This window comes from Gossypium hirsutum, chromosome D07 (genome assembly GCF_007990345.1).
Source record: "Gossypium hirsutum isolate 1008001.06 chromosome D07, Gossypium_hirsutum_v2.1, whole genome shotgun sequence".
Lineage (NCBI taxonomy): Eukaryota > Viridiplantae > Streptophyta > Magnoliopsida > Malvales > Malvaceae > Gossypium > Gossypium hirsutum.
The window spans coordinates 51,995,416-52,014,167 of record NC_053443.1 but is presented as its reverse complement, the minus strand read 5'-3'; the positions used below and the strand labels follow the sequence as shown (position 1 = coordinate 52,014,167).

Sequence of the window (18,752 nt, the reverse complement as noted above, 5' to 3'; positions counted from 1 at the left end):
AGGATGTTAATTATTTAGACCAACTAATATCATTGAAAAAGTAGACGATTAAATTATGCCAAATTAATATGTGGACTAAATCCCAAGCTTTAGCAAAGTAAATGAATCAATACTAAAATTTTACCATTATCTTATAAGGCAAAAAAATGAAAAAGGGCACTTGTGGTGACAAAATCACTTAGAAACTTTTATATAAATAACTAATAAAATTATAGACATTGAGGTAACAAATTATGAAAAAAAATAAGTATGAAGACTGACTATTAAATTCAAGCATGGTATAGGGACTAATATTAAAATTTGGCCATTTTTTTACCTAATAAATAGAAGAGAGCTGAATTGAAATTAACCATTTATATTTAAATGAAAAGAAGAAGAAGAAAGAATAGCATTGGATCAAAGAAGAAAAGCCTTCCTTTTATATAATAACTAAGTTGGTGCCCACCACGCTTTGGTCAATTAATTTTTATGTTAAATTATAGACTAAATATTTAAATATTAAAATATATTTCAACTCTTTTTCTGTTTCAAATTTGACTTTCATATTTTTGTTAGTCTTTCTATTTTTTAGATTTAAAAATTTAAACCCAAGTATTAACACCATTCAATTCTTTTGTTAAATTGCTGGCGTAATATTTTGAAATTTAAAAAAAAAACTTAGTAGTCATTTAACAAATAATTTTAACAGTATTTACAACTCTTGAAAGTTACATAAACATTTTAACCAAAATAAAGAAGTTGGACTAGGACATTGTAAAAATTTGAGGTACTAAATTATATGATCTTAAATTTGAGCAAAACATAGGGACAAAAACTAAAATTTTAGCATTTTAATGCAAAAAGGAAAGAAAAGAAAAAAGGTAACTCGAGGGTTTTATATAGGTATATTAACATAAGGACCAAAATTGAAATATTACCCTTTTCCTATTAAATGCAAAAGAAAAAAGAAGGGAAATTGAAGACCCACATGTCAACGAGGAAGGACTTTTAGTTGTAGTATTCTTATATTTAGAATTTAGAATTTAATTTTTATATTTTTATTTTTAGGATTTTAGTTTATTTATTTTTTGAATTTAAAATTTTAAGTTTATTTATTAACACTGTAAGAATGTTTTTGAGTTGGTGTGAAATTTTAAAAGATAAAAAGAAAAACTTAATATCCATATAAGAAAAAAAACATTATGACATTTGAATTTAATAAAAAATTTTATTGATGCTAACAATTCTTAGAATTTTACAATATCATATTTATTTGAATAAAGTATTTAGATTAATCAATGACATTATAAAAATTAAAAAATTAAATTATGTCAAAATTAAAATATATAAATTAAATCTCAAATTTGAACAAATTATAAGTACCGAATTAAAATTTAACCATTTATATAATCTAAAAAAGTAGAGGAATCAGAATTGAAGTTACTTCTTACGTCAAAAAAGAGGGAAAAAAAATTAGAAATTGGAATGTTCGTACATTCTTCCTTTTGTATAACGCGTCGTAACCGTGGGATGTGAAGGAAGTTTCTTTGGTTCAAGGAGTGACCGTAGAAATCAGCCTGCTATTATTTAAGCGGTGAAATTCCTAGTTGTTGTTCAGCTTGATAAAACATGTCTGCTGGAGCAAGCAACATTGGAGGTTGTAATGAGCATCGTGATGAAGACACTCTTTCTGTCAGCTTGCTCAACACCACCGCCAATTCATCTCGGAAGAATTGGACTCGATTGTACAATTTGTTTTTAGTTGTTGGAAGTCGTATTAAACCCGAAAGGGAAGAGGTTTCCATTGAAGAAGATGGATCTGTTCCCAAATCGTCTTCAAATTCTGGCTCAGCTGACTGCTGTACGATTGATATGGTTCCAACCGAAATAGAGGAGTTTTTCATTGAAGAAGATGGATCTGTTCCCAAGTCGTCGTCAACCTCTGGCTCAGCTGACTGCAGTACGAATGATATGTTTGCACCCAAAATAGAGGTTTTCCCTAAAGAAGATGGATCTGTTCCCAGGTCAGCTGACGATATTAGAATTAACATTCCGGAAGGCGTCGATGGTAATGCAAAGTGAGTAACCACATTGGTTGAAAAAAAAATTATTAAGAGGGTTTAAATATTTTACTTTTATTGAGTAAATTGGGGTTAAACGTGCCATCACCCGATCCATGTCCGTGTTAACACGTATTTCATGTTGGTTTTGCAGTATTATATTTCTAAGAAAGGCTGCTCAAATTGTGAGAGACAAAGACTTGACCTCCCTGGAGGAAGAAGGTGGAGTAAGACGAGTTAAATCACGCCTTCAATCTATCTTGGCACAAGAAATTGATCGCAGCTTTGAAGAGCAAGCAACGGCCGTGATAGTTACAAGCACCACTTTTGACGCAAAGGTCTTTGTTGTTTCCTTCGTGGAAGCTTCCAAAACTCCTACTATTTTTCTTCTCTTGGTCTTCGCTGCCTTGTCCTTTACCATTGAGATGATGGAGGCCGAACCCAAACATGGGTGGCATGATGGGGTTGCAATACTTGTTGCTGTCTTTATGCTTCTCATATTTCGGTCAGTGGCTAATTATCGCCGAGCAAGACGGTTGCAGAAGAGGAACAAATTCCATGTTAGTGTTTTAAAAGATGGACAACCCAAAACCATCACCATATCTACCCTCGCGGTTGGTCACATCTTATGTCTGCAGAAGGGGGATTTTGTCCCTGCTGATGGTTTGTTTGTTAGCGAAAATGATTTGAAGTTGGATGACATATTGAATCCTAATATCAATCGTGATGACAACCCATTTCTCTTAGCTGGTTCAAAGATTATGGAGGGGGAAGGTCACATGCTTGTAACATCTGTGGGTGACAATACAGTTTTGGCTATAGTTGATCCCGATGAGAAGTCATTGATGGAAGGTCAGATTGATAAGACCAATGCTTGTATGGAATATGTTGGACTCTCTATATCTCTATTAGTATCTGCTTTGGTGCTAATTAACCTAGTAGTGAGGAAGATGGACAAAAACAGTAATACAATGCCAGAAATAAAGGGGGACGTTTCAGCTTACAGGGTGATAAAAATCTTTGCAAGGGTTTTCTTGAATCCTAGAGGAAAAGTTCAAATATTGACCGGTGTTCTTACTGTTATGGTAACTTCATTACAACATGGAATTCCGGTTGTGATTACGATTTCCCTTTGGTACTGGAAGAAGAAGATGTCATCAGGGGACGCAAATGTACAAAATTTATCATCTTGTGGCACGATTGGCATTGTTTCAGTTATGTGCTTCGATGAGAACACAGTGGTTGCATGTAAAGAAGTGATGGAATCCATAGTAGGAACTCTTAAAGAGGAAGAAGTAGGGTGCAAGCTGATGTCAAAGGATGAGCTCCCAACAGCGCAAGCGATGGCACGTGAAATAGGAATCCAGAATCCTGATTTACGTGATATGGCAATTGAAAACAAGGATCTTCATGAACTTGCTGCTACTGCAGAAGGAATGAATAAGATTGCTGTGATAGGAAGCTGCAAACTCGAGGACAAAATTCGTATTTTACAGCGTCTGAAACAGGAAGGTCATGTAGTGGCTTTCATTGGGGGAATGGCAACAAACGATGATCTAGCCTTGAAGGCAGCTGATGTAGGGATCACAATCTGTGAGTGTAGCACTAAAATGGCCAGAGAGAACTCTGAAATTGTAATTTCGTCAAGGAATTCGCTAAGGTCACTAATTCGCTGCTTAAAGATGGGCAAATGTGCTTATGGTAATGTTCAGACTTTCAACCAAATCCAACTGACTGCTATCCTTGCCAGCTTGCTTGTAACCCTTGTCACAACATCTATATTAGATGAATCCCCTATAACAGGAATCCATATGTTGTGGGTGAATTCCATTATTTGTATCTTAGGTGGCCTAATGATGGTGATGGAGTCATATGGCCACCAGGAACTGATGAACAATCAGACGGTGAGACGGATGAAGTCACTGCTAACCAAGACCATGTGGAGAAACGTTGCAATCCGAGCTGCATCAGATGCTTGTCATTTGTTGCTCTTACAGTTTATTGGTCAAGCTATACTCCAAATCAACAAAGATGTTGTTAAAACCATGGTGTTCAATGGTTTCGTACTATGCCAAGTCTTGGATTTATTTATCAGTACCATAATTATTTTTGCAAGGAATGAAGAAGTATCAGTATCAGTAGTGAGATTCATGTGCAGTAGACATTGGTTTCTTATGGCTTCGGGAGGTGTTATGGCTATGCAGGTTGTAGTGGTCGAGTTGTTGCAAAGTTTAGCAGAGTACGAGAGGCTAAATGTGATGCAATGGGGCTTCTGCTTCATTTACGCTGCTTGGATGTGCGGGACCGGTCTCACCGTAAAACTCATTGCAGATTCAGCTTCGGAAGTGTTATGGAGCTCGAGGTCATCTGGTTCTCAGTTTGGGTATCTGAGGCTAAGAAGGTCTAACATAAGGTTGTTTGTCATTCCATTTTCAGCGTGTGTTGTTGCTTCTTTTTCATATTATTATGTCAACCCTGACAATGCCTGAAGAGCCTATTAACTTCGTTTATTTTTTTCCTTTTTAGGAATTGTTTGTGTTAGCATTAACAAGTAGTGTCGTTGATCAGTTAAATTGTTAATCTAAATTAATCTTAATATCAATGTCAATTAAATTAAAATTTAATTATGTTAATCTATGAATTCCTTACAGTTATTAATTTATTTAGCAAATGTATCCTCTTCGTTGCATTACTCAGCAAAATTTAAAGTAATTGTTCATGTAAAATTTCTATTAACATTTTCCGTATCTTCAATTTAGATTAAGCTGGAGGTGAACTAATTAAGCTGAAGGTGAAATAAATGGTTAGAATTTTATTTTTCTAAACAATGAATCTATGGAAGTTGTTTCTTCTTTCTCTCTATTTACAACTTATATTTTTACAAATATTTAGAATTTCTCAAGGCGCGATTCATTCTAGTTACAATTAAAAGGGATTCCCAAATGGTTATCTATATGACATGATATTTTATCAATTATTCATTAAGAAAATAATAAACTATAATAGTAGTCACTTAATTATGATTTTTTTGTTGTTACAAAATTAAATGACTACTAATATAATTTACCCAAAAGAGTCCCCAATCTTAGACAATCCTTGAGCTTGGTTTTTTTTTTTTTTTTACAGAATTTTTAAATTTTAAATGACATATTTATAAATTATTCAATCAAGATGATTTCTTTAATATTCCTTTTTCGCAATGTTTGGAATTGAACTGTCTCATAGAATGTTGAATTCTCTACTTCCATGGGAATACTATTTCGGTGATAATATGGGGACTATGGAAGTGTCGAAATGATCATGTTTTTAAGGGAGAGGGTGATGTGCCGACGCAAGTTCTGGAATATGCGAGTGTTTCTGTAAATGAAATTAATTGAGCTTATCTGACTTTAGCCGCACAGATCCATCGTGGACCACGTTGGGTTTCATGGCGCAATATCCTCCGACAGATTGTTATATTTTGAACACAGATGGGGCGCTGCGGTCTCGTTCGAGCATGGTGACGACTGGTTGTTTGCTGCGTAATTTGGCGGATGATGAATCGGAAGAACGGACAGCTTGCAAGCGGAACTATGGGGGCTTAGAGAGGGATTGCGGATTGCTAAAGAGTTGAGGGTGTCTCATTTGATGGTTGAATTAGATGTATTGTGAATAATTCAGTTGTTGTCTTGACCATCCATTAAATATTTATATTGTTAACTGTTTATGCTTGATACGTGAAGGCTAGGTAATGGAGGTTCGCCATATCTTCTGTGAAGACGATGGTTGTACGAATTATTTAGCAAATTTAGCGTAGGATGGCACGGATGGACTAATCCGTTTACATAACCCGCCAAATAGTATTCTCCCTTTGCTGCAAGCTGATGTTCTTGGGCACCGGAGAACAAGATTTTAGATTTATTTTTTTATTCTCTTCTTTTTGTAAATATATATATATTCACTTGGCCATTTGAAAAATCTAGACTTTTTTAAATGTTTAATTTTTTAACAGTAAATATCTTTATTTTTAAATTATGTAATTAAAAAGTTGACTGTTGGAAACATTGATTCAAATTTTTTTTAAATTATTATATTATTTTTAAATAATATATTTAAAATAATTTCTGCTAAATAAATTTTTTTTATAAATTTATTTTTTATTGTTTAATTTAAAATTATTTATTATTAACTAATTAAAAAATAAAAAATAAAACCCGAAACGAAAGATGGGGAATTGATTTAGATATCCATCAAAAGAATCTTGGTAGCCTCATATCTGTTGAAAGAAAATCTAACATGGGGGAATCCACATCCAATAGATTGCTGCTGACATGTACATTTCCTGATTCACATAAATCGCCACAACGATCGGCAAACAAAACCAAGTCTAATCTAAAAGCTCTCAGGCATCACCATGGCCAGGGATTTAAATTGCGGTCGCGGTCGCGTTTTCGGTCGCATTGCGTTTATCGCGGTTGCGGGCATAACGGATGCTATTGCGATTATTGCGGGTATCGCGGTCGTGAATTTTACACTACTTATTGTGTATTGCGGGTATAGCGGGTTTCGACAGTAACGGTTTCGGACGGTGCCGCTACCGCTATATTAATGGCCGCTATTTCGATAACGGACCGCTATTTAAATCCCTGACCATGGCAACCTCTGCTATCCAACAATCTGCTTTCGCTGGCCAAACAGCTTTGAAGCAGTCCAATGAGCTCGTCTGCAAGGTCGGTGCCGTCGGTGGTGGTCGCGTTTCCATGCGTAGAACCGTCAAAAGTGCTCCAACCAGCATCTGGTACGTTACATTTTGTTGCATGCATTATTCTAATTTATGAGCAAAAAACATGAGAGTGAGGGAAATATTGTTCTGATTACTTATAAACAGGTATGGCCCTGACCGCCCAAAGTACTTGGGTCCATTCTCCGACCAAATCCCATCATACCTGACCGGTGAATTCCCTGGGGACTACGGGTGGGACACTGCTGGATTATCAGCTGACCCTGAGACATTTGCCAAGAACCGTGAGCTTGAGGTGATCCACTGTAGGTGGGCTATGCTTGGTGCCCTCGGCTGTGTTTTCCCTGAAATTCTTTCAAAGAATGGTGTCAAGTTCGGAGAGGCGGTTTGGTTCAAGGCTGGTTCCCAAATCTTCTCCGAGGGTGGCCTTGACTATCTTGGCAACCCAAACCTCATCCATGCTCAGAGTATTCTTGCTATCTGGGCTTGCCAAGTTGTGCTCATGGGATTTGTTGAAGGGTACAGAGTTGGTGGTGGACCACTCGGTGAAGGACTCGACCCAATTTACCCAGGTGGTGCTTTTGACCCGCTTGGATTGGCTGATGACCCTGATGCCTTCGCGGAATTGAAGGTTAAAGAGATCAAGAACGGCCGCCTGGCAATGTTCTCCATGTTTGGGTTCTTCGTCCAGGCTATTGTCACTGGAAAGGGTCCCATCGAGAACCTTTTCGATCACCTTGCTGATCCGGTGGCCAACAATGCTTGGGCTTATGCCACAAACTTTGTCCCCGGAAAATGAACAACTTAGATGGAGTCATAGTCATAGATGTTTCTTTGAAAGCTGTAATGTTAATCAGTGTTCACTATGATGTGGTTTCACTGCTTATCTTTGGAGCTTTTGTATCATTAATGCTTTGATCTTTTGTAATTGAAATAATATTTTCTTGATATCACTAAAACATCTGTGGCACATATCTATATTAATCATTTAATTTCCAAAAAAAATAAAATCCTAGTCATTTACCTTAACACACTGAAGTTATTACGAGGATCTAATTCTTACAGTTGGAACCAAGAGCTGAGGCAATTCATTTTTGAAATGAAGAAAGCAGCTATTATCTCTTGTAGAAATTTTCACGACCATAGATTCTAGAAAGCAGTTTAGTTTAATCCAATGCTTAACTCATGTTGGTTCATATACAATCACCTCCAATTTTACACCACCATTGTCATTGTTTTGGCAGATAAGTAGCATCGGCAGTATCTAAGGTTTAAAGTTTAACAGATGGTTCCACCAAAGATGAACCATCTACTTAGCAATGAAAGCTAATCTGGAATAGCCAGTGCTAGTAGGAAGCATAGATTGAATTTAAAATATCTCCTTGTATCGAGGCGGGACTTGAACTTAAATGAAAATCTAAATTAAAAATTTATATACAATATAGCTTAAATTTAAATACTCAAAAACTTCGATTTTTATTATCATTACCAAATTCTTGTTAACTATATTTGTTTATAAATTAGAACCTAAGTTTAGCCTTGAACTAATCATTCACCCCCGTTTTACCAATTGAACTAAACTCAGGATATAATTTATACCACAAGTTATATTGTATGGCACGGCATGCCGAAGGGATGTCGAAACAAAAGAGATCATAATACCATGAATTTGTCTTGACCCCTTTGTTTTCAATTGCGGGGTCTCCGGAGAAAGTGGTTCATCCTATGATAAAATGAATGGACATATGCATAGGACAATGTTTTATTATCCATACTTTTTGTGTTTTCATCATTGATTTTGGAAATGAAGTTCAATGTTTCTATTGCCCTTTACATATGGCAACATCAGATTTATTATTTACATTATCAATACGATCAGAGTCTGATTACATGATTACCATTAGACTTATGAAATTAAATGAAGTCTTTGATATAATTCCATAAATAAAAAGAAACTAAAGGACATAAAAAAAACTCCGAAATTTATTATTTTCCGATGCTCTGCCTTTTGCCCCTAAAATATAAATGAAATAAAACAAAGGTGTAAGTTGAAATCAAATAAAAAGAAACAATATGCATCCAAAACGTGCCAGTGAATGCACCGTCTTCTTCGAAGCTAACTTGGATTTTTCAAAGACAAGCCAACACTTGATTACCTAACCATTTATTCCCCAACAAAGCTTGCTTCCAAATACTACTCTCCAAACCCATTTGGACTCTCATCTCTCACGCTTTATCCTCCCTTAAACAAACTACATTTGCCTACATCCGTCAATCCACCCCTACCTACACTAGCCTCTTTACTTTTCTTCTTGTATTTTGCTGCACAGCAGTCGATTCTCCTTTAATATTACATCACCCACAATCATTTGGGATGCCAACAAATTAGTATACATTAATGCAGGGACTTAAATGCTGCCGTAGACCCATTTTCGGTTGTATCGTATCTATTATATTACAGAATGATCAACCATCTCCTATAAATACATCTATATACTCAAATGTGTTTGAGCCACAAAGGAAAAGATTTTTTTTCATATAATGGGTAGGCAAAGTGGGGATCCTACTATGGCTAGTTCCTCGATTGCACTTTTACAAGAAAGGTTTAGGCAGCTGCAGAAGGTTAGACAAAAGAGAGAAGCTAAAGAGCTTCTGAAACTATTCTCTGAACCCGATCGTGCTGGCTCGACCAAAAGCTACGAACCCGAGGTGCATTTACCATACAGGCACCCCCAGCAAGACTCGCTCACTCTTGGACTGAACTCACTGAGCAGGCAAACCGATTTCAGAGCCATGGGAATCCCTGCATCAACGAGCTTATGGACTAATAGTGCACCAACTTCAAGCAGTACTTCAAAATATTTGGAGAACTCTGATGTTGATACTTCTCTTCATCTGTAGATCGGAAAGCCTTAATATGTGTCATAATATCTTTGTTAACTTATCTACTCTCTCTTTCCTCTTGTGTTTTTTTGGTCTGTAAGATTGAAAGAGTAATATAACCATATATATTTACTGATAATATACATTGCTGGGTATATGTCTTCAATTTTTCTTTAAATTTTCCATCACATTTAGGGTTTCTGATCATCGAACCTCGGCATTCATCATAACTTAAAGTGAATTAGTGCCAAAATCATTCAGTATAAAGTATTGCTAAACCCAATCTGAAAAAAGGAACAACCAAAAAAAAAAGAACTGCAAATACAAGCAGATTCCTTTTCCTTATTTCTTTTCATAGGAAAGATGATTGGGTTGTTCAATAATATGGAGCTTGCTTGTACTGTAGTGGCATTGTTTATAACAGATATAGTTTGGTTATTCACTTACATTGTAAAGTTGGGTTGATGCGGTTTGTTGTGACTTTTATGTAATGAGATGCCACCGATCTTTGTATATGTTGCTTTCCCTTTTCTTGTTTGACTGTGTTTCTTCATTTGTCTTTGTTTTTTTTTTACATTGGAACTTGTATGTCTATTTGATCCATAGGTCGTCCGTGGTATAAAGTTGAAGTTGTTTTAGGGTGAGTTTGGATGGGCGGTGCGTTTACCTGCGGTTAGTGTAAAAATAGCGGTGGCGGTGAGATTAGATATTATAGCGTGAGACAAAAAGTAAACTAAACGCAACGCACCGCACCCAATCGCCCATCCAAACCCACCCTTAATCGCTGAAACATTTGCATTTGGAAACAAATAACATTTTGACCTTTCTACTCCACTTTTATATCTTTCCTACCACTATTATACAACCAGACCGGTCCATTGAATTAATGATTTGATTATTTTTCGGAAGTCCCTATAATACTATATAAAGTTCATTTTAGTCTTTAAATTAAAATTGTTCCGAATTAGATCTTGTAAATTTTATTCAAACCATGATACTATTACAATTTTTCAATAATTGCTGATTGTTGACACCATTTTTTTTTTGAATAAAACAGGGTCGACTTGGGTTTTGAAAAATGAAATCGGATGTGGGAGTCGCCACCAATCTTTTTTTAATGAGGTGTGATCGAGTCACCTCGTAAAAGTGGTTATTTTTAATAAACGATTTGATTTTATTAAAACAACGATTTTGGCCCACGAAATTCAAAAAAACGGGTTCGGGAGTCAGCTACGTACAAGGAAGGATTAGCACCCTTATAACGCCCAAAATTAGTACCTAGTTGATTAGTTAATGTCTTAATGTTGAAAATTGAAAATTTTGAAGAATTTTTAAAAATACGATCCTTAATTTTTTAAAAGAAAACTTATATAAATCAAATTACTCGTTAAGACTCTCTCATTTCAGAAAAAGAAAATGTCACACCCAATGCGTTAGGGCACGATATTTTACCTCTTCAGAAATGAGCTTGTCTAAAAACTTGCATAATAAAGTTTAAAAGGGTGTTCGATTGTTTAAGTCATGTGAAAAAATTGCAACCCAATACGTTAGGGTACAATTTCTTTAAATGTTAAACATTGAATATTGCATTTATTTTGGAAAATCTTCATCTCGAGAAATCAACGTGTCATATCCAATGCATTAGGACACAACGTATTGAATTCTCGATAATGAGCTTTTAATTGTGTTTTTGTTTTAAAGAGCACTCTCGGTTACTTAGATTCAAAGAAGAAAATTGGAACCCAATACGTTAGGGTTCAATTCTCTCGAAGATTCCAAATATCGAAAATTGCTTTTATTGTGAAATTTTAGTTTTTGATAAATCCGAGTAAAAATGGATGCAAAATAATGATAATGATGATAACGTAAGTAAAATAACATGAGCAAAACAAAATATAAATAAATAATAAGACTAATATAAAAACAATCGCACAGGCACTATAACAAATAATAAACAGATAAAAACTAAAGCAAGAAAAATAACAATAACAGACATATAAATAAATAAGTGAATAAAATTAATAAAATTATAAAAATATAAAGGATATATATATGCATATATATATAATTATGAAAATACGAAAGATCTATGTACGTAAATATATGTATGTGTACATTTATGTATATATATAAAGTTATGAGAAAATAAAAAAAAATAAAAAAGATAGGTATATGTATACTTAAAAAAAATAAAAAAAAATCGTATGTAGATATATATATTATGTGCATGTATGCATTGGAAAACATATAAAAACATATGTACACATGAATTATAAACTATAGAAAACACATAAGAAAATATAGATTTTTAAAATATAAGAGTATGTAAGTACGTATATACAAAAATTTAAGATGCAAATATAAATACATACATGTGTATAAATTATAAAATATAAAAAAGCGTATATATGCATGTAAATATTAAATATGTACATGTGAGTATATACATATAGAAGTAATTATATTAATATAATAATAGCAATAATAATAATAATGATAATAATAATAATAATAACATTAAAAAAATTAACTAAATAATAAAAGTGCTAAAACACGGACTAAATCGAAATAAAAATGAAATACTGGGTGAATTCAAAATAAAAAGGATTAAATTGCAACACGCGCCAAAAGGGGAGGGACCAAAACAGTAAATAAACCCAAGCCCCAAAACGCAGCGCTACAACGGACTAAAATGAAACAAAAATAAAACTATGTGGCTAAATTAAAAATAAAAGAAAATAACAAAAAAGGGACAAATTGCAACGCGTCGCAAAGGCGGAGGGACTGCGCGCACAAATATCCCATTAAAAAAACACGCGGATCCTCCTCCCAAGGTCGGGTCACCGTGCGGGTCAGGGCCAAAGCGGCGTCGTTTTGGCTCCTGACCCTTAATGGCAAAACAGCGCCGTTTCAATCAAGGTATTTAAACCCAATTTTCCCAAAAAAAAACTCATTTCAGATACCATTTTAAAATTTTTTTTCAAAAAACCCTTCCTTTTTCTCTCCACCATCCGGCCTTTGGGGTTCTAAGGCCCCTATCGCGCCGCCTCTTTTCTCGCCGCACCGCCACCATATCCGACGACCGACGAGGCGCCAGAACGGGCGTTCGAAGCCCTGTCCCGGTGAGTTTTTCCCCTTTTCTTCTTTATATTATATGCATATGCAAATAAATATACAAAAAAAAATAAAAAAAGGTTAAAATATCTAAAACAAACGAAATAAAAAGAACACCAGAAATCACCTTGAATCTGTGCTTTTTTTGTTTTTATTTCTTTCTGTTGATATCTATTTTTTGTTACAAAAATCCCTAGCCGAGATCCAAGTTACATTTTCGTTGGCTTTTATAGTCGATTTTGCTACTGTTTGTGTCATTTGCTTGCTTGTTTTCTTCTTTGCAGGTGACGGTGCAAGTGGCCGATGTGACAAAGGCGGCGGCGGCGGTGGCAGAAGACCAAAAGTCTTCAAATGCGGCGCTAGGGCTAAGGGGCAGAAGGCTGCGGCGCTAGGGTTTCAGAAAAGCTAAAACCCTAGTTTGACTTGGTTTGGGATTGGGCCTTGGTTTGGGTTAGGTTAGTTGGGCCTCGTTTTGGGCTCTGGGTTTAGGCCTGTTGGGTTGTTTTGTAATTGGGTTTGGTTGTTGGGCCTGAAATTTTGGGTAGTGGGCCCAGACAAATTGAGCTTGTACATTGATAATTTAGACAAAATATATCATATCTAACTGATTTACTCATGACCTGACTCAACCCATAGGAAAACACTTTTTTTTCAGTCACACGATAGTTCAAAATTACATGGATTTTTTTTTAGGAATAGTTGGGTTTTTTTATTAATCGAGTCAAGCAAATCAATTGTGTATGATATATTTTTGTCCAAATTATCAGTAACTTAACAAAAAAATTGTATCAGTGTCATGATTTGAATAAATTTGCAATGTATAAGGACTAATCTAGAGTAATTTTTAGTAGAGAGACTACAATGAACTTTACATGTAATTTTTAGCTACATGATAGTTAAAAGTACATGGCTCCAAAGTTAAATTAAAGAAAAAAAATTAAAGAAACATATTCGAGGTTTGCAATTGCCCTTCTCAATAATAGTGGCTCCAAAGTTCGAACATTATTTCTTCATTAAGAGTGCGATGTATCTTACCACTACACTCAATACTTGTTAGTAATTAAAACTAAAACTAAAATATTATATTATATTATATTATATTATATTATATTATATTATATTTAAAATATTATATTATATATTTAAAGTATATATTTGATGAACCCTTATCATATGATTATTTTGGGCTATATCTTACTTACATTTTCTTAGTTTCTTGAGTATTTTTATATATTTTAGATTCATTTTAGTTGATTTGACTTTTTTATGTTTGTATTGTAAATATTGTGTGTTTTTAGTATTTTTCACATATTTAGTTTCAATAAAATCTTCTATGTGGAAATTGCAAGTAAAATAGGTTTGGGAAAGAGAAGTCAATATATGGAACCATGAGATTAAATGCACTAAGTCTAAAGTTGATCCAAGATGATGAGTGAGTTGGATCTGGTGCCTTGAGTGTAGTATATTCTTTTGTAAACTTGTAACTTTTTCGAATAGATTTGTTACTAAAACAAATTCATTAATTACATTAATATACTTTGTATAATTGTCCTCGTGTGGTTTTTGCACGCAAAGTAAAATAGAAGCAAATGTTGCTCACTAGTTGTCTATTGTTTAAACTAATACTAAGTGGTATTACATGATTGGATCGTAATACAGAAAGACAACTTATATTAGTAGACAAACCTAAACATGCCCTTAGTATAAGTGAAAATGAGCAAACCGGTTGAAAGACTAATATGTCGTCTATAGTCCAATTGGGAAGATTTTTTGTCTTGGGTATTGGAGCGGATGACTTCCAAAAGATAATGTCACACCCTTATCACGTGCAGCTTTAATGTTTTTTACTAAGATAATATCTATTTTTTAGTGAGAAAAGAAATATGTCTGATAGTTCAAGGGAAGCAATAGGTGAAGAGATGGAAAGTCATGTTCCCACCTAGGAACAGGCTACAACTGCCAACAACAACAATGCTAAGATGCAGGAAATGCATTTAGAAACATGTTTTTCACTATGATAACCCAACTATTTGACCAGTTTATGAGGAATGAACAAGAACCCCAACCACAACAGCCTCAACACCCTCCTTAACCACAGCTTAAAGTGGTTCTCTTGGTTCAGCCCGCACCACCTACACTTGTGACGGCTCCTCCTAAAGTTGATCATGTTCGAGAGATTAGGAAAAGAGGCACCAAGGAAATCCTTAGTGATAGGGGAGATGACCCCATGTGGCTGGGTAGTGGTTGTCTCATCTGCGTAGGGTTATTAAGGAATTAAAGTGTAATCAAGAAGATAAACTTAGATGCGCCGTGTCCTTACTAGAAGGAGAAGCATACCAATGGTGGGAAACCTTGGTTAGTGTTACCCCTGAACACATCGTTGACTAGGAATTCTTCTTGGAAAAGTTCAAAGAGTGGTATATCAATTATATGTTTGTCGAACAAATAAATAAAGACTTTTTGTATTTGAAACAAGGCAGGATGTTCATTTTGGAGTACAAGCATGAATTCCTCCAACTCAGTAGATATGCCAAGAATATGTTTCCAACAGAGAATGAGATGTGTGACAAGTTCAAATGAGGACTCAGAGATGAAATTCATGCTTTTGTGGCAGTCTATGAATGCAAGACTTTGGTAGAGCAAACGGCCAAAGCTCATAAGATGGAATCCATTATTAAGGATAGGAGTAAGAACTTTGAAAAAGAAAGAATGAAAAGAGGCAGATCAAGTCCTCCACCTCTATTTGGTTTCAAGAGACCAAAAGACTAAAATTTTTCAGCTTTAAGGAAAGGCTCACAGTTCATTGGCTACAAATGTAAAGGATTCAGCAAGCTAACAACGTCTATGGCAAGTTATTGGGGTCCCAGAATGGAAAAAAGGAGAATGTAACTATTGTGGAAGTAGTCACGATGGTGAATGCAAAAAGAAATTAAGGGCTTTCTTCGGTTGTAGATCTAGAGACCACCTGCTTAAAGACTACCCATCTAAGCCTGATTTTAGTACAAAGCAATTTGTTAGAAGCCCACAAAAGTTCCAAAATGAGAGCAAATCAGATATGGCAACCAAGTCCAACTCAGTGCAAAGATCACAAAGAAAGAACTATACTCGCACCTATATGATGAAGGTCAAGGAGGAGGCAAACCTACCTGAGGTCATAACTGGTAATTTTCTTTCATTGGTAATAATTTTGATGCATTGTAAACCATCTATTTGATTAATAAAGTACATTCTCTATTGCTTTCATATTTTCTTTGTTTTTTATTCTCCTCATCTCTCTTTATTTTATAACATGTTATCAGCACGATAATTCTTTTTTTTTCTTTTAAAATCTTTCAAATTCGTCCCCCAAATCCAATTCCTCTTTCATCTTAAACTTTTACCCTTACAACTTCATCTCTAGGACGCTAAAAGATTCAATCTCATAATGGATCTTGGTGATGACGATGATGTTAAAGATCTTCAAGTATATTTTACTATCTTTTATTTATTACATCATGTTTATTATAATTAGAGACTAATCATGACAACATGAATGTGTTTTTTACTAAAATAATCCAAAAGAAATAAAAATATACCAAAATATACCCCAAAAAATTATTTACCAAAATATACCAAAAAAAAGAGGGCTGAAGATGGTGCCAATGAGAATGGCGGCACAGGACTAAAATGTAACTGTCTGCAGTTTCAAGGACCTGACATGCAAATTTACCATTTTGAATTTTAAAAGTGAATTGGTGGGTGTGTCAGCGCCAAAGCTGAAACTTGGCTAATTGCCTTCTAAGCCCTCCTTATTTATTATTTTCTTTTTATTCCCCTTCAACTCACTTTTTTATTTAATAAACAAGCCCTCAACCTATTTTTGTAGTTAAATAAGCTCTTAATCTATGATTTTTACTCATAAAAGCCCTTTATTTTATTATTGAAGTAAATATATTTTACCTAAAGTAAAGCTACTTAAAAAAGTATAAACTAATTCTCATTTTATGTATTATTTTGGTAATTTGATGAGGATAGTTTATTAAATAAAAAATTACTAAATTAGTTTATACTTTTTTATTAAATAAAAAAAGTATAATTTTTTTATTTAATAAACTATCCTCATCAAATTACCAAAATAATACATAAAATGAGAATTAGTTTATACTTTTTTAAGTAGCTTTACTTTAGGTAAAATATATTTACTTTAATAATAAAATAAAGGGCTTTTATGAGTAAAAATCATAGATTAAGAGCTTATTTAACTACAAAAATAGGTTGAGGGCTTGTTTATTAAATAAAAAAGTGAGTTGAGGGGGAATAAAAAGAAAATAATAAATAATGAGGGCTTAGAAGGCAATTAGCCAAGTTTCAGCTTTGGCGCTGACACACCCACCAATTCACTTTCAAATTCAAAATGGTAAATTTGCATGTCAGGTCCTTGAAACTACAAACAGTTACATTTTAGTCCTGTGCCGCCATTCTCATTGGCACCACTGGTGCCGCCATTCTCATTGGCACCACCTTCAGCCCTTTTTTTTTGGTATATTTTGGTAAATAATTTTTTGGGGGTATATTTTGGTATATTTTTATTTCTTTTGGATTGTTTTAGTAAAAAACCCCAACATGAATAGATAGATTTTAATTTAAAATTCACGCATGTTTGTGATGGTGATTATGAAATAAAGAATCTATTGGGACGTTTATAAATTCGTCCAAGTAAATTTATTGCATTCTCCAAAGTGAATGTAAACATAAAAATAAAATAAAAGATATACTCATGGACCACTAAAAGTGGAACGTAGTAATAAATAAGAGAATAATGAAAGTTCTCAAGATAAATTTTCAAAGGGTAAAGATAACTTTTGTTATCAATGTAATATGAAAAGATTATTAGCCACATATGTAAAGGAAAAACCGAAGATTTCACATAGTGCTTTTGATTGAAAAATCACTCTGATTTATTTCGTACCCCTTGCTCAATGAGAAAATGGGTCAGATTCTATAAGATCAAACCTATGGGACTTAGGGAATGATGGAAGGGAATAAAATAAAATAAAAAAGAAATCAAAAAAAGAGGGGAAAAATAATCAAAATAATAAATAAGTAAATAAAAATGAAGTAGAAGAACCCAGATTCCAAATGAACAAATTCAAACTTGAAAGGGATCTTTCTGATTCTCGAAGAATGAAGGGCAAAGGGATTGATCGAGAAAGATCTCTTGTTCTTATTATAAGATCGTGTGATTGGATCCGTAGATGTTTGGTAAAAAAAATCTTCTCTTTTGAGAATAATAAAAAATGGAAAGTGTTCAATTGGAACATGAGAACGTGACTTCTATCATTAGTATGCCCAAATATTCTTTGAGGAGTATGCCCAAATATTTTATTTCTGTTAATATTCTTTGAGGAAGATATGAAAATGTAGTAATGAATTCTATCATTACAGATATAAAATATTTAACTTATTTGGTACTGAAACAAACAAATATTATTCTAATATTTGATAGTACAAAATTAGTTGAAAGCTCTAAAAGAGCTAATATATCACTATCTAAAAAGCACAAAATTTGTGATGGTTAATGCATTACTTTTAAAATTTATTTGTAATGGATCTCAAATTAAGATTGTGAAAGAGGAAAATATTATATTTCATAATGAATAAAAAAAGGGGGATTGAGTTATTAATTTATATTTATTTTATAATCTTTGTGATATTCTTTTGTCATCATTCCTATTAAAGGGTTGAAAGCAAAATATTTAACTGTGAAAGATCTACTTATGAGCGATAGAATATGATAATTCTATCTAAAGCTTATTATGGTTGAATGCACCTAAAGTTGCAAGTTTTTTTAAAAACCGTGAGTATAACTCTACAGTATTCAGAATAAGTTCTCAATTAAAATTACGTGGTAAAATATTACTGATGAGAACTTGCAAGAGAGAAAACTTATGTATGAAAAGTCATTGGTTATGTTGTACACCTGGAAAATAAGATCCACTCTCAAAGTTTGCTATTAA

At 33.9% G+C, this 18,752-nt stretch overlaps 3 protein-coding genes across 3 annotated transcripts; all 3 read left to right on the top strand.

The window, feature by feature from the left end:
• Window positions 1-1,549: 1,549 nt before the first annotated feature.
• LOC107955020 (putative calcium-transporting ATPase 13, plasma membrane-type) lies at window positions 1,550-4,663 on the top strand. The gene is made up of 2 exons (XM_016890722.2): window positions 1,550-2,057; window positions 2,194-4,663. The coding sequence occupies exons 1-2, from the start codon at window positions 1,609-1,611 to the stop codon at window positions 4,526-4,528; spliced, it is 2,784 nt and encodes a 927-aa protein (XP_016746211.2). The 5' UTR covers window positions 1,550-1,608; the 3' UTR covers window positions 4,529-4,663.
• Window positions 4,664-6,299: 1,636 nt separating this feature from the next.
• LOC107955021 (chlorophyll a-b binding protein 151, chloroplastic) lies at window positions 6,300-7,709 on the top strand. The gene is made up of 2 exons (XM_041097816.1): window positions 6,300-6,816; window positions 6,907-7,709. The coding sequence occupies exons 1-2, from the start codon at window positions 6,671-6,673 to the stop codon at window positions 7,556-7,558; spliced, it is 798 nt and encodes a 265-aa protein (XP_040953750.1). The 5' UTR covers window positions 6,300-6,670; the 3' UTR covers window positions 7,559-7,709.
• Window positions 7,710-9,188: 1,479 nt separating this feature from the next.
• Window positions 9,189-9,781, top strand: LOC121219530 (uncharacterized). The gene has a single exon (XM_041097815.1). It carries the CDS (start codon window positions 9,301-9,303, stop codon window positions 9,658-9,660), a length of 360 nt encoding a protein of 119 aa, XP_040953749.1. The 5' UTR covers window positions 9,189-9,300; the 3' UTR covers window positions 9,661-9,781.
• The last annotated feature ends 8,971 nt before the right edge of the window (window positions 9,782-18,752 follow it).

Excerpts from the sequence above, each read along its gene's own strand:
- LOC107955020 (XM_016890722.2), top strand. The coding sequence starts at position 1,609 with ATGTCTGCTGGAGCAAGCAACATTGGAGGTTGTAATGAGCATCGTGAT. Across the intron at positions 2,058-2,193 it reads GGCGTCGATGGTAATGCAAA|TATTATATTTCTAAGAAAGG; the intron begins GTGAGTAACCAC and ends TTGGTTTTGCAG.
- LOC107955021 (XM_041097816.1), top strand. The coding sequence starts at position 6,671 with ATGGCAACCTCTGCTATCCAACAATCTGCTTTCGCTGGCCAAACAGCT. Across the intron at positions 6,817-6,906 it reads AGTGCTCCAACCAGCATCTG|GTATGGCCCTGACCGCCCAA; the intron begins GTACGTTACATT and ends ACTTATAAACAG.
- LOC121219530 (XM_041097815.1), top strand. The coding sequence starts at position 9,301 with ATGGGTAGGCAAAGTGGGGATCCTACTATGGCTAGTTCCTCGATTGCA.